Raw genomic sequence first — 21,824 nt, forward strand, 5'->3', positions numbered from 1 at the left:
CCGCCTCCATCCCCAGTGACTCAGCAGCCACCAAGGGGGGGGACAGGTAAAAGGGGGGGGGGTCAGATTTGGGCACAAGGCGGGGGGGGGGGGGGGGCACCGCCCCAGCAGGCGCCGCCTCTCGCCCCAATCTTATCGGGGCCGGCTCCTGCCCGCCCCCGGCCTCCCCGATAAAAGGGGGGCCGAGGCGCGGCCCCCCCCCGGCAGTGACGGCAGGCGAAGGGCCCCCCCCCGGCACGATGCTGCTCCGCTGCCTCCTCTTCCTCCTCCTCTTCCTCCTCCTCGTCCCCATTGTGGTGCCCTCGGGTGAGTGGGGGGCACTGGGGGGGGGGTGGGGGATTGTGGGGAGGGAAATTTGGGGGGGGATTTTTTGGGTAAGGGGATTTGGGGTAAGGGGGGTATTTGGGTGGGGGGGTCTTTGGGTAAGGGGGGGTCTTTGGGTAAGGGTATGTGGGGTAAGGGGAGTGTTTGGGTGGGGGGGTCTTGGTTGGGGGGGTCTTTGGCTAAGCGGAATTCTTGGGTGGGGGGGGTAAAGGGGGGCTCTTGGGTAAGGGGGATTTATGGGTAAGGGGGGGCGTCCTGGCTAAAGGGGTTCCTTTTTAGGGGATCCCTTGGGTGGGGGGTCCCAGCCAGCTTTTGAGGGGGGGGGTCCCCACCCCCTGAGGTGCATTTTGGGGGGGGGGGGGGGGAGTTAACGGCCATTCAACGCAGCCCCCCGGAGGGGGGGGTCTCACATGCCGCCCCCTCGCAGCCCCCTGCCAGAACGGTGGCACGGCGGTGGGGGGCTCCTGCGCCTGCCCCCCCGGCTTCAACGGCACCCGCTGCGAGACCCCCGAGCCCACCAAGGCCTGCCGCAACGGGGGCACCCCGGTGGGCACCAAGTGCTTCTGCCCCCCCGGCTTCGGGGGCCCCCTCTGCGACCTCCCCGACCCCTCGGGCGCCTGCCACAATGGGGGCACGGCCTTCGGGACCGCCTGCGTCTGCCCCCCCGGTTTTGGGGGGGCCACGTGCCAGCTCACCGAGCCCCCCGCCTCTTGCCTCAACGGGGGGACCCTGGAGGGGGGCGCTTGCCGGTGCCCCTCGGGAACCTGGGGACCCCGCTGCGAGTGTTTTGGTGCCGCCACCACCGCCACCACCACCACGGATGAGAAGATGAGGGGGGTGGGGGGGGTATCACGGGGAAGGGAGACCCCGGTCACAGCCCCCCCTGGAGGAAACACTATGCTCACAACCCCCCCGGCGAGCGACGGCACGGCGATGACACGCCGGGAAAGCGACGGCGCGACCACGACGCCAAGAGGTGGGGAAGTCAATGCGACACTCGGGACCCCCCCAGGAAGCAACATGACGCCCACGGCCCCCCTGGGAAGCAACGTCACAGTTCTGGCCCCCCCAGAAAACAACATGACGCTCACGTCCGCCCCAGAAAGTGAAACCACGGTGCCAACAACCTTGGAAAGCAACGCAGCGACGCATGGGGAAGTCAACGCAACGCTCGTGACCCCCCCAGCAAGGAATACAATGCTCCTGCCCCCCCCCGAAAGCAACACAACGCTCCTGGCCCCCCCTGAAAGCAACACGACATTCCTGGCCCCCTCTGAAAGCGAAACCATGGAGCCAACAACCTTGGAAAGCAACACAACAATGCGTGGGGAAGTCAACGCAACGCTTGTGACCCCCCCAGCAAGGAATACAACGCTCCTGGCCCCCCCTGAAAGCAACATAACACTCACAGTCCCCCCAGAAAGTGAAACCACGGAGCCAACAACCTTGGAAAACAATACAACAATGCATGGGGAAGTCAACGCAACACTTGTGACCCCCCCAGCAAGGAATACAACGCTTCTGCCCCCCCCCGAAAGTAATATGACAGTCGTGACCCCCCCAGAAAGCAACACGACATTCACGGCCCCCCCCGAAAGTGAAACCATGGCACCAACGCCCTTGGAAAGCAACGCAACGACCACGCCGCCAACACATGGGGAAGTCAACGCAACACTTGTGACCCCCCCAGGGAGAAACACAACACTCCTGGCCCCCCCGGAAAGCAATGCCACAGTTCTGGCCCCCCTAGAAAGCAACACGACGTTTCTGGCCCCCCCCGAAAGCGAAACCACGGAGCCAACACCCTTGGAAAGCAACGCAACAATGCCTTGGGAAGTCAACACAACGCTCGTGACCCCCCCCAAAAGCAACGTCACCCCCCCGACCGCCCCCACCAACATGGCAGCCACCACGGGGACACCCCCGTCCCCTCCCAGCACCACCAGTGTCACCACTGTCACCAACAGCACTGTCTCGGCCATGATCTGCCTCTTCCTGCCGCACGGGTCCAGCCCTCCGGCCAGTGGGTGTCACGGGGTGGGGGTCCTTGGGATGGGGGGGTCCTCAGGGTGTTGGGGTTCTTGGGGTGTTGGGGTCCTCTGGGTGGGGGGTTCTTGGGGCAAGGGGTCATTGGAGTGGGGAGGGTTCTTGGGACATTGGTTCCTTGGGGTGGGGGTCTTTGGGGTAGGGGGTCCTCGGGGTTTTGGGGCCCTTGAGGTCGTGAGGGTCCTTGGGTTGTTGGGGTCCTTGGGGGTGGGGATTCTTTGGGTATTGGGTCGTTGGGGTGGGGGTCCTTGGGGTGGGGGTCCTTGGGGCGTTGGGGTCCTTGGGGTTCTCCTTGAGGGGAGGAAGGAGGAGAGGATGGAAGTGGGTGCAGCACCCAGTGGTTGGTTCTCAAGGGGTCTCCTTGGGGTGGGTTGGGGTCTCCTGCCCATGGTCAGGAGGAACCTGGAGTCTTGTGGGGCTGACGGAGGAGGAGGGGACGCAAGCGGGTGCAGCACCCAGCGGGCGTCCCTGGGTGGGGGCCTCCTGGGGAGGGAGGTCCACCGCTGCAACCACTGGGTACCCTGGGGGCTTCCAAGAGCCGGGAGGGGAAGGGGTGGGGGGTTCTCCTGGAGGGGATGAAGATGAGGAGGAGGAAGTCACCCACCTGGCCTCCCCTTTGCAGTCACCTGCCTCAACGGCGGCGTCGCCAACCGCACCAAGTGCCTCTGCCCGCCTGGCTTCTCCGGCCTCACCTGCGAGAGGCCGGATGCCGCCGCCCGCTGCGCCGCCGGCAGCACCGCTGTGGGTGACCGCTGCGTCTGCCCCCCGGGGCTGTCGGGACGCCGCTGCAACGTCCGCGACGAGGCCACCGCCTGCCAGCACGGGGGCACAGCCGTGGGCACCGAGTGCTATTGCCCCCCGGGCTTCGAAGGTCCCCGGTGCGAGAGACAAGGTGCCACCACCACAACCGTGACCATGACCACCACCAGCACCGCCACGCCCGCTCGCCCTACCACCAAGGCCACGCCGAGGAGCACCAGGAGAACCACCACCACCGCCATCCCTACCACCGCAGGTTGGTGGCCCTTTGGCTTCCCGGGGCTCCTTCAGGAGACCCGGAGCCCCACCCAGGGAGGTCGGCGTCACCGTAGACCTTGATGGCGGCTGCTCCAACCCCAAAGCCATTGGTGTCGCCTTTTCTCCCCATTCCGACCCCGCCGAATGCGCTGGGTGGGAGAATGCCGTGGGAAAAGGGGGGTGCAGGGGGAGTACCCACAACCCCCCCTCTCCCCACAGACCCCTGCCTGAACGGGGGGTACTGGACTGGGACCATTTGCCTGTGTCCCCCCAACGTGGACGGAGCCCGCTGCCAGTTTGGGGCCTCGACCATCAACATCACAGCGGGTAAGGCGGGGGGGGGATGCCCCCGTTGTCCCCCCTAATCTTGGGGACTCACTGTGGGACCTGACCAACCTCCTCTTCCTCCTCCTCCTCTTCCTCCCCAAGAGCTGGGTCCCAGCGTGGCGCTGATGGCGCGCGTCACCAACCGCCGCTTCTCCGGGGACATGGGGGACACCTCATCCGCCGCCTTCCGCAGCTTCGCGGACGAGTTCAGCCACACGGTGAGTACCCCAGCATCGTGATGGTGTCGGGACAGCAGCCCCATGTCACGACGGGTGACACGTGTCTTCTTGTCCCCAGATGGATCGGGTCTACCAGAACGTCTCTGGCTACCGCGGCACCCGGGTGCTGGCTCTGACGTGAGTTTGTGGCCAACGGCGAGGAGGGGATGGGATGGGATAGGGAGGAAGATGGGGATGAAGGGCATGGGGATGAAGAAGAAGATAGGTACGGGGGTGAAGAAGGACATGGGGATGGAGATGAGGTTGGGGACAGGGATGAAGATGGCGATGAAGGGCATGGGGATGAAGAAGGGCAGCATGGGGATCAGGAAGGGCCTGGGGATGAAGATGAGGTTGAGGAGGAAGATGAGGCTGAGGAGGAATATGGGGATAAAGAAGGACATGGGGATGAAGATGAGGTTGGGGATGAAGAAGGGCCTGGGGATGATGAAGGGCGTGAAGTAGGGCATGACAATGGGGATGAAGAAGGGGATGAAGAGCACGGGGATGGGAACAGGTGAGGAGCCCGCCGTGTCCCTCACCCCCCACCCTTTGTGCCCCCCAGGGAAGGCAGCGTGGTGGTGAACTACAAAGTCCTGCTGCAGCCTCCAGCCGGGGGCCAAGCCAACGCCAGCCTCGGCCAGAGGACTCGGGAGCTGCTGGAGGCTTCGAACGCGGCCATCCAGCCCCAAAACTGCAGTGAAGGAGCGGGTGGGTGCTGGGGGGCGTAGGATTGGGCCTCCTCACCCCATTTCTTGCACCAAGGGGGCTCCGGTGACCCCCCCAATCTCTTACAGAAGGGCTCTGCTTCGGTGCGCTCGCCACCCGGAGGGCCTTCGCCGCCGCGCCGAAGCTCAACGCCACCGGTGAGTGTGGGCAGTGGGGTGGTGGCGGGGAGTGGGACGGGGACGGGGTCTGATCGGCATCGCTGTCCCCTGCAGAGCTCTGCCGGAAGTACACGCCAGCCAACTTCAGCCACTTCTACTACCCCTACTGGATGAATAACAGCCTCCTCTGCATCACCAACTGCACCCTCAACGTCCCCGGCACCATCAACTGTGGCCCCGGGCTGTGCCGGGTGACGTTGGATGGGCCCCGCTGCTTGTGAGTGCCGCCCACCCGACCTTGCCCCCAAATCCTGGCCTTTAGCCCCAGATTTTGCCCCACGTGTCCGTCCCAACCTGCCCAATGCTGGCTGATAGCCAGGTTCTGGTCCTGAACCCAACCCTGTCCTAACCCAAATCTGGTTCTGATCACAGCGTTGGGACCCAACCCTCACCCCCACCCCAAGTCCTATCCCTGCTGTGAACCCCAACCCCAATCCTTGAACCCAAATTCCAGAGTTTGAACCCCAAACCCCAAGCCTTGCCCTCCGAAATCCAACTATTAATCTTCAGATCCCAACTTTTTACCCCCAAAATCCAATCCTTGTCCCCCAAAGCCCAACCCTTGCTCTACAAATCCCAACTTCTGTCCCCCAAACCCAATCCTTGACCTCCAAACCCAACCCTTGACCTCCAAATCCCAACTTTTGACCCCAAACCCCATTACTTGTCCTCCAAAACCCCAATCCTTGACCCCCCAAACCCCAACCCTTGACCCCAACCCATGGACATGGGGCTGGCTCTCCCACCTTCTCCCCACCTCTGGGAGGGATCCTGGGAACCTGAAGGATCCTGACCCCCAATGAATACCCGGGGCCGGATCTGGGGGTCCAGGACCCTGCCCATGCTGTGTCTTCTCCTGCAGCTGCCCCGATGTGCCCTGGTACCTCTCCTCCGGCGACCGCTGCCAGACCCACATCAGCAAACTGGGGCTGGGGCTGGGCGTGGGGCTGGGGCTGGGGCTGACCCTCCTCATCCTGCTCGTCCTCTGCATCGTCCTCTCCATCTGCTTGGCCCAGGGGAAGAGAAAAACGCCCAGCATCAGGTGAAGGGAGCAGGGCAGGCAGCCGGGGGAGGTCCAGAGAGGAGGTCCAACACCCTTAGAAGCGCCCCTTTGCCTCAACTTGGAGGGGCAGCAGCTTTTCCCCGTGGGGTGGGTGGGTTCGGCCCCATCGCACCCCATGCATGAGCCTCACGGGAGGCCTTGCTCCACAGCGAGGACCATAGGTGGCCAGACGGCAAGCGCAACGCTCGTGCCACCGGCATCTACCACGTCAACGGCAGAGGCTCGACGCTACGTCAAGGTGAGACCTGGTGGGGGCAAACCCAGACCCTTCATGGGGAGAAGACCCTCACCAGAAAATTCCTCACCAGAATCTTCTCCCCTTCCAGGTCCCTACGCTCACAGCTCCTACAAGACCAACGCAGAGGTTGCAGACCCTCCTGTGCTGGTGGGTGCACAAGATGGTGGCTGTGGTAGAGCCATGGGGTGGGATGAGTTGGGGTGGGATGAGTTGGGGTGGGATGTAAGGAAGCCTTCAAGCTCACCCAGTCCAAGCCATCCAGGGATGTCTCACATGATGCTGGGTTCCTCAAAGCCCCGAAGCCAAACCTGATCTTGAAGACTCGCAACGGGGCCTCCATGACTTCTCCAGGCCACCCCGGATCTGGCCTCAATGCTCCTTCCCTCTTCACAGGGGGAAGCAGAAGGTGCGGCGTCCCTGTGAGCTGCGAAGTGGCCCCCAAAACCAGCTTGAGGAGGGGCCAAGACCACCTCGATGTCCTTCATCACCCACCACACAGGACCCTTGGCTTGGGTGGCAGAGACCGCCGACCTCACCGTGTGGGAAAACCTCCTCCTCTCAGCATTTCTCATTTTTGGGGCAAAAGCAGTCGGCATCCGGTTCTTCTGTGAGAGAAGAGGGGTCTCCCATGGCCTTGGGGACCCCTTGCTGGAGAGGACACAATAGCACCCAGGTCCCATCCTTCCTTGCAAAGCTTCGCCTGGGCCGGAGCAGGATGAGCCTCGTCCCCGTGGAAATATATTTAATTATATTTATTAACGTATTTTTGTTGTCTTCTGAAAAATAATGTGGGCAGCTGGGGTTGGGAGAGCACAGCCAATGGCGTGCTTGGGCTGGGGGCTTGGGTCATGGTTGGGAGGGGCTGGAATTGAGACCGGGAGACCCAACCATGGCTGGAATTGATCTCAGAAGACCCAACCAGGGTTGGAATCGATTTGGAAAGACCCAACTGTGGCTGAAAATGATCTCAGTAGACCAAACCATGGTCAGAATCGATCTGGAAAGACCCAGCCTTGGCTGGAAACAATCTCAGAAGACCCAAACACGGTTGGAATCGATCTGGAAAGACCCAGCCTTGGCTGGAAACAGTCTCAGAAGACCCAAACATGGTTGGAATCAATCTGGAAAGATCCAGACAAAGCTGGAATAGATCTCAGAGAACTCCGACACAGCTGGAAGCTGCCCAGGACAGCACAGACGTGACTGCTAATGGGCTTGGCGGGTCCGGGGCGCGTTTGTTTGCTCATTGATGAAGAGGAAACGCCCCTGTTTGCAGATCCCAGCTCAGAGGGGGGGGGGGGGGGCGGACGCCTGGCTTTGTGTGTGCCCATCCCAAAAGGCAATAAATATTCTGCTGGTGCCACCCCGCCTGGCACCGGTGCACCTTCCCGTGGCCCCATGCCAGCTACGGCGGGGGCGGAGATGGGAAACAGCTAATCCTGGCTGCCTGGGGGCTGTAGCCGCTGGGGTCCAGCTGGGTCCTCCTGGGGGGTCCCCACCAGCACCGTGGTCCCCTAGAACCCACAGCCCCTGCTCCCCATTTTGGGTCAGATTCACCTCAAACGGGGCAAACACCCCCTCCCTGTGATGTTGTGGTGGCCCCGGGGTGGTGGCGGTGATGGTGGTGGTAATGGGGAGGGTGTGGGGGGTCTGCTCGGGGGTCGTGGTGCCCACGAGGGGTCTGGACACAGCTGCATGCCCCCAACAACTGCCCGCCCCGGGGCAGCACCAGGCAGGGACACGCGGCTCCTCCCCACAGAGGGGCAAAGTTCCCCACCGCCGCTCATGCCCCGGGCATGGCTCCACACTGGGATGCTGCCGGCGGCACCGCGAGGCTGGGGGGCACCAAGATGGGGGCTTGCACCCGGGCCTTCCTCCTCCTCTTCCTCCTCCTCCTCCACAGGGATGTGGCAGGTGAGTGGAGCCCGGCCGGGGGGCACCGAAACACAGCTGTGGGGAGCAGGAGGGGGCAGCCTCCCCCAAGGCATCTCTTTGGGGTGCTCGGTGGGCGCGTTGGGGAGGCTCGGTGGGAATCGGCCTCCACAGCCTGAGGTGGCATTGTCCTGGTGGTGACAGGGACACTGGGGATGGGGACAGGGACATTGATGATGGGGATAAAGACAAGGATGGGGACAGGGATGGGGACAGTGATGGGGACAGGGATGGAGATGGGGACAGGAACAGGAATGGGAACGGGGCAAGGATGGGGACAGGGATGGGAATGAGGACAGGAACGGGGACAGAGGCAGGGATGGGGACGGGGACATGGACGGGGACACAGACATTGACAGGGATGGGACCCCAGACAGGTACAGGGATGGGGACACCCCACGACTCCCCAGCCCAGGATGACAGCAGTGACAAGGGGGAGTGGAGGCCGAGAATTGGTCCTCCTGGCCAGCCTCGTCCCTATGCAAGGCTCCAGGATTGCACACGTGTGTCCTTGCCCTGACACAGTATGCACATGTGAGGGACGTGCAAACGGGCACAGGAAAGGCGTGGGCTGAAAGTGAGAGGGAGGAAGAGGGTGTAGGGGGGCAAGAACACAGGAGAGGCTGAAGGAGGCAAAGGGGAAAGGCGGGCACGGGATGGGATGGGGTGGGGAACGGATCACACGAGGCCGTGACCTGGAGATAAAGCCGCGATAACGAGGGTTCCAGAGAAGGGAAGGGACGGGAGATGTTATCGCCCAATTCCGACGAACCACGACTGCAGGGGAGGACCCACGGCTGAGCCACGCTCACTGTGTCCGCAGGCACCAGCAGCACAACAACAACAACCATGACCTACACCTCCAGCACCTCTGACTTAAGCCCAACCTCCTCTGCACCAATCTCTATAGAGACGTCCTCTACAAATGACTTGAGCCCTACATCCACTGTCACCACCTCAGGTCCAATGTCCTCCACAGCCTCGAGCCTGACCTCCTCAATCAGGGCCTCAAGCCCAACCTCCTTTCCAACTGCCATGAGCCCAACCTCCTCTATCACCACAGCAAGCTCAACACCTTCCATCATGGCCTTCACCCCGACTTCAAGAGTAACGGACTCAAGCCTGACGTCCCCTGCATCAGCCTTGATCATAACCTCCACTGCAATCACTTCAAGACAAACCTCTACTTCTACCGTCTTGAGCCTGACCTCCTCACCAGTTGCCCCAATCCAGAAGTCCTCCACAACTCCCCCGAGCATGACATCCTCCGCAACTACCTCGCGTCCCACCACCTCCACATCTGCCTCGAGTCTGAGGTCTTATGCAGCTGCCTCAAGCCTGACGTTCTTGGCAACACCCTCAAGCCCAACATCCTCGGCAAATGCATCAAGCCCAACCACCTCCGCAACTGCCTCAAGCCCCACCACCTCAGCATCTGCCTTGAGCCCCACATTCTTGGCACCTGTCTCAAGACCCACCACCTCAGCACCTACTTCGAGTCCTACCACCTTGGAAAATGCCTTGAGCCCTACCATCTCCATGACTGCCTCGAGCCCCCACACCTCAGCAAGTGCATGGAGCACCACCACCTTAGAAACTGCCTTGAGCCCAACATCTTCGGGAACTACATCAAGAAAAACCATCTCTGCAACTGCCTTGAGCCCAGCTAAATTGTCAATTACTTCAAACCCCACTGCTGCAGCAACTGCCTCAAGCCGGACATCATTGACACCTGCCTCGAGCCCGACGTCCTCGCCAACTGCCTCGAGTCCCACATCCTCAGCCACTGCCTCGAGCCCCACGTCCTCGGCACCTACTTCAAGACCCACCACCTCAGCACCTACTTCGAGCCCTACCATCTTGGAAACTGCCTCGAGCCCTACCACCTCCGCAACTCCCCCGAGCCAGACATCTTCAGCAACTGCCTCAAGCCCAACAGCCTCTGCAACAGCCTCAAGCCCAATATCCTCGTCAACTTCCTTGAGCCCAGCACCCTCAGAAACTGCCTCGGGCCCCACCTCTTTGGCAACTGCCCCGAGCCCCACTTCTTCTGCAACTGCCTCAAGCCCAACCACCTCAGCAACTGCCTCGAGCCCCACCACCTCGGCAACTGCCTCGAGCCCCACCACCTCGGCAACTGCCTCGAGCCTGATGTCCTCGGAAACTCCCTCAAGCCCAACGTCCTCGGCAACTGTGTCAAGCCCAACGACCTCGGCAACTGCCTCGAGCCTCCCCACCTTAGAAACTGCCTCGAGCCCAACATCCTCGGCAACTGCATCAAGCCAAACCACCTCTGCAACTGCCTCGAGCCCCAGTAACTTGTCAAGTACTTCAAACCCCACCACTTCGGCGACTGCCTCTAGCCCGACATCCTCGGCAACTGCCTCGAGTCCTTTATTCTCGTCAACTCCCTTGACCCCATCTACCTTCTCAACTCCCTCAACCCCAACATTCTCAGCAACTGCCTCGAGCCCAACGTCCTTGCATACTAACTCAAGCCCCACCACCTCAGCAAAGGCCTCGAGCCCCACCACCTTAGAAACTCCCTCGAGCCCCACGTCCTTGGTAACTGCCTTGAGCCCAACATCCTTGGAAAGTAACTCAAGCCCCACTACCTCAGCAAAGGCCTCGAGCCCCACCACCTTAGGAACTCCCTTGAGCCCCACGTCCTCAGCAACTGCCTCAAGCCCAACATCCTCGGCAATTGCCTTGAGCCCAACATCCTCCGCAACTCCCTCAAGCCCAATGTCGTCCGCAACTGCCTCTAGCACGATGTCCTCCGTTACTGCCTCAAGCCCCACCACCTCCACAATTGCCTCAAGTCATATCACCTTGGCAAGTACCTCGAGCCCCACCACTTCAGCAACTGCCTCGAGTCCGACATCTTCCGCAATTGCCTCAAGCCCGACATTTTCAGGAACTGCCTCAAGCCCCACCACTTCGGCAACTGCCTCGAGCCTAACCACCTTGGCAACTGCCTCGAGCCCCAACACCTCGGCAACTGCCTCGAGCCCCACCACCTCTGCTTCTGCATTGAGCCCCACCACCTCTGCAACTACTGCGAGCCTGACATCCTCAGCACCTGCCTCCAGCCCGACATCCTCCGCAACTGCCTTGAGTCCGACATCCTCTGCATCTGCCTCGAGCCCGACCATCTCCACATCTGCCTCGAGTCCAACGTCCTCCGCAACTGCATTGAGCCCGACATTTTTGATAACTAACTCAATCCCGACATCCTCGGTTACTGCCTGGAGCCCAACCTCCTCGCCAGTTGCCTCAAACCCCACGTCCTCACCAAGTGCCTCGAGCCCCATAACCTCACCAACTGCCTCGAGCCGCATAACCTCGCAAACTGCCTCGAGCACCACCACCTTTGAAACTTTCTCGAGCCCAACGTCCTCGGCAACTGCCTCGAGCACCACATCCTTGGCAACTGCCTCAAGCCCCACAACCCCAGCACCTGCCTCAAGCCCCACAACCTCAGCACCTGCCTCAAGCCCAACCACCTCAGCACCTATTTCCACTCCTACCACCTCGGTCACTGCCTCGAACCCGACATCCTCCACAAGTGCCTCAAGACCGACGTCCTCTGTAACTCCCTCGATTCCGATGTCCTCGGCAACGGCCTCGAGCCCGACATCCTCGGCAATTGCCTCGAGCACGACATCCTCCGCAACTCCCTCAAGCCCAACGTCATCCGCAACTGCCTCTAGCACGATGTCCTCCGTTACTGCCTCGAGACCCACCACCTCCACAATTGCCTCAAGCCATATCACCTTGGCAAGTACCTCGAGTCCCACCACTTCAGCAACTGCCTCGAGCCCGACATTTTCAGGAACTGCCTCAAGCCCCACCAGCTCGGCAACTGCATCAAGCACCACCACCTCCCCAACTGCCTCGAGCCTCACTACCTTGTCAAGTACTTCAAACCCCACCATTTCAGCAACTGCCTCGAGCCCGACATCCTCCGCAACTGCCTCGAGCCGGACGTCTTCTGCAACTGCCTCGAGCCGGACGTCCTCTGCAACTGCCTCGAGCCCCACCACCTTGGCAACTGCCTCGAGCCTGATGTCCTCGGAAACTCCCTCAAGCCCAATGTCCTTGGCAACTGTGTCAAGCCCAACGACCTCGGCAACTGCCTCGAGCCTCCCCACCTTAGAAACTGCCTCGAGCCCAACATCCTCGGCAACTGCATCAAGCCAAACCACCTCTGCAACTGCCTCGAGCCCCAGTAACTTGTCAAGTACTTCAAACCCCACCACTTCGGCGACTGCCTCTAGCCCGACATCCTCGGCAACTGCCTCGAGTCCTTTATTCTCGTCAACTCCCTTGACCCCATCTACCTTCTCAACTCCCTCGACCCCAACATTCTCAGCAACTGCCTCGAGCCCAACGTCCTTGCATACTAACTCAAGCCCCACCACCTCAGCAAAGGCCTCGAGCCCCACCACCTTAGAAACTCCCTCGAGCCCCACGTCCTTGGTAACTGCCTTGAGCCCAACATCCTTGGAAAGTAACTCAAGCCCCACCACCTCAGCAAAGGCCTCGAGCCCCACCACCTTAGGAACTCCCTTGAGCCCCACGTCCTCGGCAACTGCCTCAAGCCCAACATCCTCGACAAGTGCCTCGAGCCCCAACACCTCTGCAACTGCCTCGAGCCCCACCACCTCTGCTTCTGCATTGAGCCCCACCACCTCTGCAACTACTGCGAGCCTAACATCCTCAGCACCTGCCTCCAGCCCGACGTCCTTCACAACTGCCTCGAGCCCAACAACCTCGGCCACTGCCTCGAGCCTGACGACCTCAGCCACTGCCTCGAGCCTGACGACCTCAGCCACTGCCTCGAGCCCAACTACCTCAGCACCTACTTCGACTCCTACCACCTCGGCAACTGCCTCGAGCCCTACCACCTTGGCAACTGCCTCGAGCCTGATGTCCTCGGAAACTCCCTCAAGCCCAACGTCCTCGGCAACTGTGTCAAGCCCAACGACCTCGGCAACTGCCTCGAGCCCCACCACCTTAGGAACTCCCTTGAGCCCCACGTCCTCAGCAACTGCCTCAAGCCCAACATCCTCGGCAATTGCCTTGAGCCCAACATCCTCCGCAACTCCCTCAAGCCCAATGTCGTCTGCAACTGCCTCTAGCACGATGTCCTCCATTACTGCCTCAAGCCCCACCACCTCCACAATTGCCTCAAGTCATATCACCTTGGCAAGTACCTCGAGTCCCACCACTTCAGCAACTGCCTCGAGTCCGACATCTTCCGCAATTGCCTCAAGCCCGACATTTTCAGGAACTGCCTCAAGCCCCACCACTTCGGCAACTGCCTCGAGCCCAACATCCTCGACAACTGCCTCGAGCCCCAACACCTCGGCAACTGCCTCGAGCCCCACCACCTCTGCTTCTGCATTGAGCCCCACCACCTCTGCAACTACTGCGAGCCTGACATCCTCAGCACCTGCCTCCAGCCCGACATCCTCCGCAACTGCCTTGAGTCCGACATCCTCTGCATCTGCCTCGAGCCCGACCATCTCCACATCTGCCTCGAGTCCAACGTCCTCCGCAACTGCATTGAGCCCGACATTTTTGATAACTAACTCAATCCCGACATCCTCGGTTACTGCCTGGAGCCCAACCTCCTCGCCAGTTGCCTCAAACCCCACGTCCTCACCAAGTGCCTCGAGCCCAACCTCCTCGCCAACTGCCTCGAGCCCCATAAGCTCGCCATCTGCCTCGAGCACCACCACCTTTGAAACTTTCTCGAGCCCAACGTCCTCGGCAACTGCCTCGAGCACCACATCCTTGGCAACTGCCTCAAGCCCCACAACCTCAGCACCTGCCTCAAGCCCAACCACCTCAGCACCTACTTCCACTCCTACCACCTCGGTCACTGCCTCGAACCCGACATCCTCCACAAGTGCCTCAAGACCGACGTCCTCCGTAACTCCTTCGATTCCGATGTCCTCGGCAACGGCCTCGAGCCCGACATCCTCGGCAATTGCCTCAAGCCCGACGTCCTCGGCAATGGCCTCGAGCCCGACGTCCTCGGCAATTGCCTCGAGCCCAACGTCGTCCGCAAGTGCCTCAAGCCCCACCACCTCCACAATTGCCTCAAGCCATATCACCTTGGCAAGTACCTCGAGCCCCACCACTTCAGCAACTGCCTCGAGCCCCACCACCTCGGCAACTGCCACGAGCACCACCACCTTTGAAACTGCCTCGAGCCCAACGTCCTCGCCAACTGCCTCGAGTCCCACATCCTCAGCCACTGCCTCGAGCCCCACGTCCTCGGCACCTACTTCAAGACCCACCACCTCAGCACCTACTTCGAGCCCTACCATCTTGGAAACTGCCTCGAGCCCTACCACCTCCGCAACTCCCCCGAGCCAGACATCTTCAGCAACTGCCTCAAGCCCAACAGCCTCTGCAACAGCCTCAAGCCCAATATCCTCGTCAACTTCCTTGAGCCCAACACCCTCAGAAACTGCCTCGGGCCCCACCTCTTTGGCAACTGCCCCGAGCCCAACTTCTTCTGCAACTGCCTCGAGCCCAACCACCTCAGCAACTGCCTCGAGCCCCACCACCTTGGCAACTGCCTCGAGCCTGATGTCCTCGGAAACTCCCTCAAGCCCAACGTCCTCGGCAACTGTGTCAAGCCCAACGACCTCGGCAACTGCCTCGAGCCTCCCCACCTTAGAAACTGCCGCGAGCCCAACATCCTCGGCAACTGCCTCAAGCCCAACATCCTCGGCAATTGCCTCGAGCCCAACATCCTCCGCAACTCCCTCAAGCCCAATGTCGTCCGCAACTGCCTCTAGCACGATGTCCTCCGTTACTGCCTCAAGCCCCACCACCTCCACAATTGCCTCAAGTCATATCACCTTGGCAAGTACCTCGAGCCCCACCACTTCAGCAACTGCCTCGAGTCTGACATCTTCCGAAATTGCCTCAAGCCCGACATTTTCAGGAACTGCCTCAAGCCCCGCCACTTCGGCAACTGCCTCGAGTCCGACATCTTCTGCAATTGCCTCGAGCCCGACAGTTTCAGGAACTGTCTCAAGCCCCACCACCTCGGCAACTGCATCAAGCACCACCACCTCCCCAACTGCCTCGAGCCTCACTGCCTTGTCAAGTACTTCAAACCCTACCATTTCAGCAACTGCCTCGAGCCCGACATCCTCAGCAACTGCCTCGAGCTGGACGTCCTCTGCAACTTCCTTGAGTCCAAAACCCTCAGAAACTGCCTCGAGCCCCACCTCTTTGGCAACTGCCTCGAGCCCAACATCCTTGACAACTCCCTCGTGCCCCAACACCTCTGCAACTGCCTTGAGCCCCACCACCTCTGCTTCTGCATTGAGCCCCACCACCTCTGCAACTACTGCGAGCCTGACATCCTCAGCACCTGCCTCCAGCCCGACATCCTCCGCAAATGCCTTGAGTCCGACATCCTCTGCATCTGCCTCGAGCCCGACCATCTCCACATCTGCCTCGAGTCCAACGTCCTCCGCAACTGCATTGAGCCCGACATTTTTGATAACTAACTCAATCCCGACATCCTCGGTTACTGCCTGGAGCCCAACCTCCTCGCCAGTTGCCTCAAACCCCACGTCCTCACCAAGTGCCTCGAGCCCAACCTCCTCGCCAACTGCCTCGAGCCCAATAACCTCGCCAACTGCCTCGAGCCTCCCCACCTTAGAAACTGCCTCGAGCCCAACATCCTCGGCAACTGCATCAAGCCAAACCACCTCTGCAACTGCCTCGAGCCCCAGTAACTTGTCAAGTACTTCAAACCCCACCACTTCGGCGACTGCCTCTAGCCCGACATCCTCGGCAACTGCCTCGAGTCCTTTATTCTCGTCAACTCCCTTGACCCCATCTACCTTCTCAACTCCCTCGACCCCAACATTCTCAGCAACTGCCTCGAGCCCAGCGTCCTTGCATACTAACTCAAGCCCCACCACCTCAGCAAAGGCCTCGAGCCCCACCACCTTAGAAACTCCCTCGAGCCCCACGTCCTTGGTAACTGCCTTGAGCCCAACATCCTTGGAAAGTAACTCAAGCCCCACCACCTCAGCAAAGGCCTCGAGCCCCACCACCTTAGGAACTCCCTTGAGCCCCACGTCCTCGGCAACTGCCTCAAGCCCAACATCCTCGACAAGTGCCTCGAGCCCCAACACCTCGGCAACTGCCTCGAGCCCCACCACCTCTGCTTCTGCATTGAGCCCCACCACCTCTGCAACTACTGCGAGCCTAACATCCTCAGCACCTGCCTTCAGCCCGACGTCCTCCACAACTGCCTCGAGCCCAACAACCTCGGCCACTGCCTCGAGCCTGAAGACCTCAGCCACTGCCTCGAGCCTGACGACCTCAGCCACGGCCTCGAGCCCAACTACCTCAGCACCTACTTCGACTCCTACCACCTTGGCAACTGCCTCGAGCCCTACCACCTTGGCAACTGCCTCCAGCTCAACATCCTCCAGACGTGCCTCCAGTCCAACATCCTCCGCAACTGCCTCAATTCTGATGTCCTCGGAAACTGCCTCAATCCCAACATCCTTGGCAATTGCCTCGAGTCCGACGTCCTTGGCATCTGCCTCAAGCTCAACGTCCTCTGCAACTCCCTTGAGCCTGATGTCCTCGGCGACTCCCTCGAGCCCCACCACTTCTGCAACTGCTTTGAACCCAACCACATTCGCAGCTGCCTCGAGCTTGACTACATCCGGCACAGCCTCAATCCCGACTTCCTCTTCATCCACCTCAACACTATCCTCCGCTTCAACCACTTTAAACCAAACATCCTCTTCTACTGCCTCAAGCCCATCCTCCTTGAGCTCGACCTCCTCCATCATGTCATCCAACATGACCTCTTCTGCAATCACCTCAAGCCCGACATCCGCCATCATGGCCTCAAGCCCAACTTCTTCCATCACTACCTCAAGCCCCACCTCCTCCACAACCGCCTCTTCTCCAGCACCCTCTGTCACCACCTCAAGCCCTACCTCCTCGATAACCACCTTGATCCTGACCTCCTCCATTACTGCCTCAACATCTGACTCCTTCGCCTCACCCTCAGCCCTGACCACCACACACACAAAGACCACCACCACGCTCCCCAGCACCAGCACACACCCAACCTCCACCACTCTTCCCACTGCCACCAGCACTCTCCCCACCACCACCACCACACCCCCAGCCACCAACAACACCCAGCCAACCAGCACCACCACCATGCTCCCCACCATCAGCATCACCCAGCAGACCACCACCACGCTCCCCCCCACATCCACCACACTCCCCAGAACCACCACGTTCCCCACCACCACCAAGCTCCCGACCACCACCACCACCACACTCCTGACCACCACCCTGACCACCATGCACCCAGCCACCACCATGCTCCCCACCACAACCACCACACTCTTCGCCACCATGCTCCTGACCACCACCACCATGCTCCCCACCACCACCACCACACTCCCCACCTCCACCACCACGCTCCGCACCTCCATGCACCCAGCCAACACCACCAACACCCAGCCAACCAGCACCACCACCACGCTTCCCACCACCAGCACCACCACACTCCCCACCACCACCACCCAACCCATCAGCACCACCACCACACTCCCCAGAACCACCACCATCATGCTCCCCACCACCACACTGACCACCACCATGCAAACAGCCACTACCAACAACAACCAGCCAACCAGTACCACCACCATGCCCCCCCCCACCAACAACCAGCTGACCACCACCACACTCCCCAACACCACCACACACCCCACCACCACCACACTCCCCAGAACCACCATACACCCAACGATGATCACCACGCGCCCAACCACCACCACCACGCGCCCAACCACCACCACCACGCGCCCGACCACCACCACCACACGTCCGACCACCACCACGCATCTGACCACCACCACCACTACTCCAGGTACCACCCCTCCCACCCTTGGCTGCCCCCAGGGCAGGATCCTCACCCCACAACTCCCAGCCCCACCTCACACGGTCTTTTCCAGGGGTCTGCGAAAACGGAGGCACTTGGGTCAACGGCCACTGTGTGTGCCCCCCGGGATACACGGGAAACACCTGCAGTTATGGCGACAGCAGCATCGAGACCAAGGCCGGTATGGAGCTCTCTGCGCCTACGTCCAGCCCACAGGGGGGCAAATCTTCTGGGGAGAACCAGGAGGGGGGCTTCCTCATGGGGAGGGGGAGTCAGGAGTGACTATGGACATGGACTTCAAGCAGGGCATAGGTCCACAGCACCCAAAGGTTCATTGAGTTCTCCAACCAGGGTGTTATCCCGGGGCACCCAGCATTGTGGGCAAGGTGTTTCCCAACCAGCACAAGCTCCTACAGCACCCAAAGGTGTGGGTAAGGAGTGCTCCAACCAGTGCCTTGTCCTGGAGCACCAAAAGATGTGAGTAAGGAGCTCTCCAACCATCACAACCACTCCCACAGCATCCAAAGGTGCAGAGAGAAGCATAGGGCAGGGCAGGGGACCACAGTTGAGGTCCAAGCAGCAGACAGAAGAAGCCCAGGAGCGGATCCCCCTCAGCACAGCTCCAGAGGGCTGGGGGCCTGCCCTTAAATGCTGCCCCTGCAGCAATAAGCAGAGGCTGGAGGTCCCAGGTGAGCCTGGTTGGGGCCGTTAAGGCTCATTAGTGCCCTGCAGGGCTCAGCAGCAATGCCCAGGGTGCTGGGGTTGTCTTCTCCTGCTCCTGAATCTCATCTCCTGCCTTCCCCCAAAGAGACCAACGTGTCCGTGAGCGTGGAGCTGCGGGTCACCAACCAGGAGTTCTCCGAGGACCTCCGAAACAAAAGCTCCACCGCCTACCAGAACTTTGTCCGCAGCTTCACCCAGCAGGTGGGACACTGCTTGTTCCCCTATGGGGTCTTCTCCGTCCTCGTTAGGGGTGTGCTTGTTCTGGGGGGACCCCAAGGTGGGGAAGGAACGTGTGAGGAAAAGGAGTGGGGCCCCAATACCCGGCCTGCAGCCTCCTTCTCTTCCAGATGGACATCTTCTACCGCAACATTGAAGGCTACCAGGGCATCAAGATCCTGAGTCTGTTGTGAGTGTTGGGCTGCTGGCCTCTGGGAGAGGGTTTCAGGGTGCTCGGACTGCCATTGGGGTGCTCCAGTGGGCATTGGGGTGCTCCAACTGGTATTGGGGTGCTCCAACTGGCCTCATGCTGGTCAATGATGAGGGGACATTGGGGTGCTCCAACTGGCATTGAGGCTACACCAACGGGCATTGGGGTGTCCCCTCAGGCCGGGCAGCATCGTGGTGGATCACGCCGTCATCGTCGCTCTGCTGGTGACCACCGATACCACGGAGAAGATCAATAACATCACCAAGAATGTGAAGGAGGAGATTGTCCAAGCAGCAGCCCATCAGGAAAACTGCACTGACAACAGTGAGCCTCTGACCCCCAGGGACAGGGTTGGGGTCCCCAAGGATGGGGTTGGGGTCCTCCCAAATGGAGTTGTGTCCTCTGTGACAGGGTTGGGGCCCTCCATGAAGGGATTGGGGCCATCCATGACGGGGTTGTGTCCTCCATGACAGGGTTGGGGCTCTTGGGACCCCTTCGGGCCTAGGCCTTGGGGGCATGGTTGAAGTGTTCCGAGGATAGGGTTGGGGCCCTGGGGAACCATTCGGGCCTAGGCCTGGGGCAGAGTTGGGGCCTCCGGGGGTAGGGTTGGGGCCCTAATGACCCCTGATGCCTGGGGGCTCTTCCACGCAGCCTCTCCCTCTCCTTCCCAGGCAGCTTCTGCTTCAATGCCTCCGAAGTGACGGTCACCCAACCCTCGTTTGAGTTCAACGCAACAGGTGAGCCCGCGGGGTGGGTTGTTTGTAGTAAACCATGGGTGGGGGTCCAGGGGCATCTCCCCCTGGCCAACCCCTGTTCCCTTTGCAGCATATTGCCGCCAGGTCGCACCCAAGGGCTTCGAGGACTTCTACTACCCCAACACCACCAAAAGCGGCCTCAGCTGCGTGTCCAACTGCTCGGCCAACACCGCCGGCGCCATCGACTGCAACGAGGGGCAGTGCCAGCTCACCCTGAGCGGCCCCCAGTGCTTGTAAGGACCATGGGGACACCCCCAGGGACACCTCCAAGGCCCTGACAGGTGCTCTTGGGCCAGGGGCCGGGCCAGGGGTCTCAGCACCACGCTCAGCCCCACATCTCCTCCCCACAGCTGCCGTGAGACCAACCTCTACTGGTACCAGGGCGATCGGTGCAAGAGCCGGGTCAGCAAGATGGCTGTGGGCATGGGCCTGGCTGTGGCGGCCTTGTGCTTGGTCATCTTCATCCTCGCTGCCTTCCTCTTCAGGGCCAAGAGGCAGAAGTTGTCAGACAGGTGGGGAAACACCACGGGGTAGGGAGGAAGAGGTGGTGGGCACGGGAGGACCTCCACAAGTAGAGGTCCTCCTCGGTCCGTGGAGGTCCTCCATGGAGTCTCCAGTTGTAGCGTCTCCATTCGTGGAAGTCCTCAATTGCACCCATCCATGGTGCTTGGCCCCACATCTGGTGGTCCTGATGGAGTGGGGCTTGCCCCCCCCGGTGCCTCTAAGACCCCCCAGTTGCTTACAGGCCCACTCCTGATGTCACAGCCTCTATGCCCCCCAGGTCCAGAGACCTGACAGAGACCAAGCAGCGCTGGTACGAGGAAGAGGATGAAAACTGGAGCCTCCCTGGGGGCTTCACCATCCAGAATGAAGGTATGGGGTTGGAGGGGGGGAACCCACTGACCCCCACGATGGGATGATGGGCTGGGGGTGTTGTTGGGACCCCCACCCGGGACACCCCCGTTGAGCTCCTTCACCCCACAGGTGCCCATGAGGACACCATGCGGGTTGACCTGCAGTCCGTGGACACCTCGGCACAGGTAAGTCCCCCACCCATTCGGGGGGGGGGGGGGAGGCATGGGGGGGGGAGGACACATAGGGGTAGCACCCCCACCCCTGTCATGACCTCACCATGTAACAATCCCCCCCCCCCTTAACCCCCACCTCACTCCCCCAGGTCAAGATCCAGAGGCCGGAGAGCATCGCCACACAGCTCTGAGCAGGGAGGGGGGGGTGGACACCAGGAGGCTGCCCCCCCCCCGCCCCAGGACCCACACAGCACTTTGGGATACCCCCCCTTGCTTTTGGGGGGGTCATGACCTCAAGTTGGGGATCGTGGCCCTCCCTTTTAGGGTCACGACCCCCACCCTTCCTGTTGCACTTCATTTGGCCCCCACCTCTGCTTGCACATACAGGTCCTGGCCCTGCTCTCCTGGTGATGACCTCACTTTGGGGGCCATGACGTCATTTCCAGGGTGTCGTCCCCATCCCCCCCCAGATCCCTTTAAGGGTCAGGACCCCCCCTTCCCCCTGCATACCCCTCCAATTCAAATAAATAAGTATCAAGTCACTGGTGTCACTGGATTGTACGGGGATGGCCGGACCTGCTCCAATTTCCCAGAAATAATTACTAAGGCACTGGTGGCACTGGTTTGTACTGGGATGGCTCCAGCATGCGTGGGGCTGTTAATTCCTTGCCCTGGGGCAGCTCCAGGCGGGGATGCGCAGCTCCTCCCTGCAGAGGGGCAAAGTTCCCCACTGCCACTCCTGCCTCAGGCATGCCTCCGCACCGGGATGCTGCTGGCAGCACCGCGGGGCTGGGGGTTGCCAAGATGGGGTCTTGCACCCGGGCCTTCCTCCTCCTCTTCCTCCTCCTCCTCCGTGGGGTTGCAGTAGGTGAGTGCAGCCC

The 21,824-nt window shown here is 61.0% G+C and overlaps 3 protein-coding genes across 3 annotated transcripts; all 3 read left to right on the top strand.

Moving 5' to 3' along the window:
- Positions 1–144: 144 nt before the first annotated feature.
- Positions 145–7,384, top strand: LOC106029571 (mucin-3A-like). The gene is made up of 13 exons (XM_066985161.1): positions 145–306; positions 752–2,347; positions 2,993–3,385; positions 3,607–3,714; positions 3,817–3,932; positions 4,012–4,070; positions 4,498–4,643; positions 4,730–4,798; positions 4,874–5,036; positions 5,682–5,861; positions 6,032–6,120; positions 6,209–6,267; positions 6,514–7,384. Exons 1-13 carry the CDS (start codon positions 240–242, stop codon positions 6,541–6,543), a joined length of 3,075 nt encoding a protein of 1,024 aa, XP_066841262.1. The 5' UTR covers positions 145–239; the 3' UTR covers positions 6,544–7,384.
- Positions 7,385–13,921: 6,537 nt separating this feature from the next.
- On the top strand, positions 13,922–16,576 carry LOC136787817 (uncharacterized). Its single transcript, XM_066985145.1, has 3 exons — positions 13,922–16,071; positions 16,194–16,503; positions 16,545–16,576. Exons 1-3 carry the CDS (start codon positions 14,011–14,013, stop codon positions 16,574–16,576), a joined length of 2,403 nt encoding a protein of 800 aa, XP_066841246.1. The 5' UTR covers positions 13,922–14,010.
- LOC136787830 (mucin-3A-like) lies at positions 16,461–21,446 on the top strand. Its single transcript, XM_066985164.1, has 11 exons — positions 16,461–17,998; positions 18,084–18,191; positions 18,819–18,934; positions 19,081–19,139; positions 19,339–19,484; positions 19,832–19,897; positions 19,986–20,148; positions 20,266–20,427; positions 20,697–20,788; positions 20,900–20,955; positions 21,093–21,446. The coding sequence occupies exons 1-11, from the start codon at positions 16,576–16,578 to the stop codon at positions 21,132–21,134; spliced, it is 2,433 nt and encodes an 810-aa protein (XP_066841265.1). The 5' UTR covers positions 16,461–16,575; the 3' UTR covers positions 21,135–21,446.
- The last annotated feature ends 378 nt before the right edge of the window (positions 21,447–21,824 follow it).

This window comes from Anser cygnoides, chromosome 31 (assembly GCF_040182565.1).
Source record: "Anser cygnoides isolate HZ-2024a breed goose chromosome 31, Taihu_goose_T2T_genome, whole genome shotgun sequence".
Lineage (NCBI taxonomy): Eukaryota > Metazoa > Chordata > Aves > Anseriformes > Anatidae > Anser > Anser cygnoides.

What these genes read in the sequence shown, in the direction of transcription:
- LOC136787817 (XM_066985145.1), top strand. Translation starts at nt 14,011, where the DNA reads ATGTCCTCGGCAACGGCCTCGAGCCCGACATCCTCGGCAATTGCCTCA. An exon ending in CCTCGAGCCCCACGTCCTTG is followed by an intron (nt 16,072 to 16,193) that starts GTAACTGCCTTG and finishes AACTGCCTCAAG; the next exon opens with CCCAACATCCTCGACAAGTG. An exon ending in CCTCGAGCCCTACCACCTTG is followed by an intron (nt 16,504 to 16,544) that starts GCAACTGCCTCC and finishes ACGTGCCTCCAG; the next exon opens with TCCAACATCCTCCGCAACTG.
- LOC136787830 (XM_066985164.1), top strand. Translation starts at nt 16,576, where the DNA reads ATGTCCTCGGAAACTGCCTCAATCCCAACATCCTTGGCAATTGCCTCG. An exon ending in GGAAAACTGCACTGACAACA is followed by an intron (nt 19,485 to 19,831) that starts GTGAGCCTCTGA and finishes TCTCCTTCCCAG; the next exon opens with GCAGCTTCTGCTTCAATGCC. An exon ending in AGGCAGAAGTTGTCAGACAG is followed by an intron (nt 20,428 to 20,696) that starts GTGGGGAAACAC and finishes TATGCCCCCCAG; the next exon opens with GTCCAGAGACCTGACAGAGA.
- LOC106029571 (XM_066985161.1), top strand. Translation starts at nt 240, where the DNA reads ATGCTGCTCCGCTGCCTCCTCTTCCTCCTCCTCTTCCTCCTCCTCGTC. An exon ending in GACCATCAACATCACAGCGG is followed by an intron (nt 3,715 to 3,816) that starts GTAAGGCGGGGG and finishes TTCCTCCCCAAG; the next exon opens with AGCTGGGTCCCAGCGTGGCG. An exon ending in TTGGATGGGCCCCGCTGCTT is followed by an intron (nt 5,037 to 5,681) that starts GTGAGTGCCGCC and finishes CTTCTCCTGCAG; the next exon opens with CTGCCCCGATGTGCCCTGGT.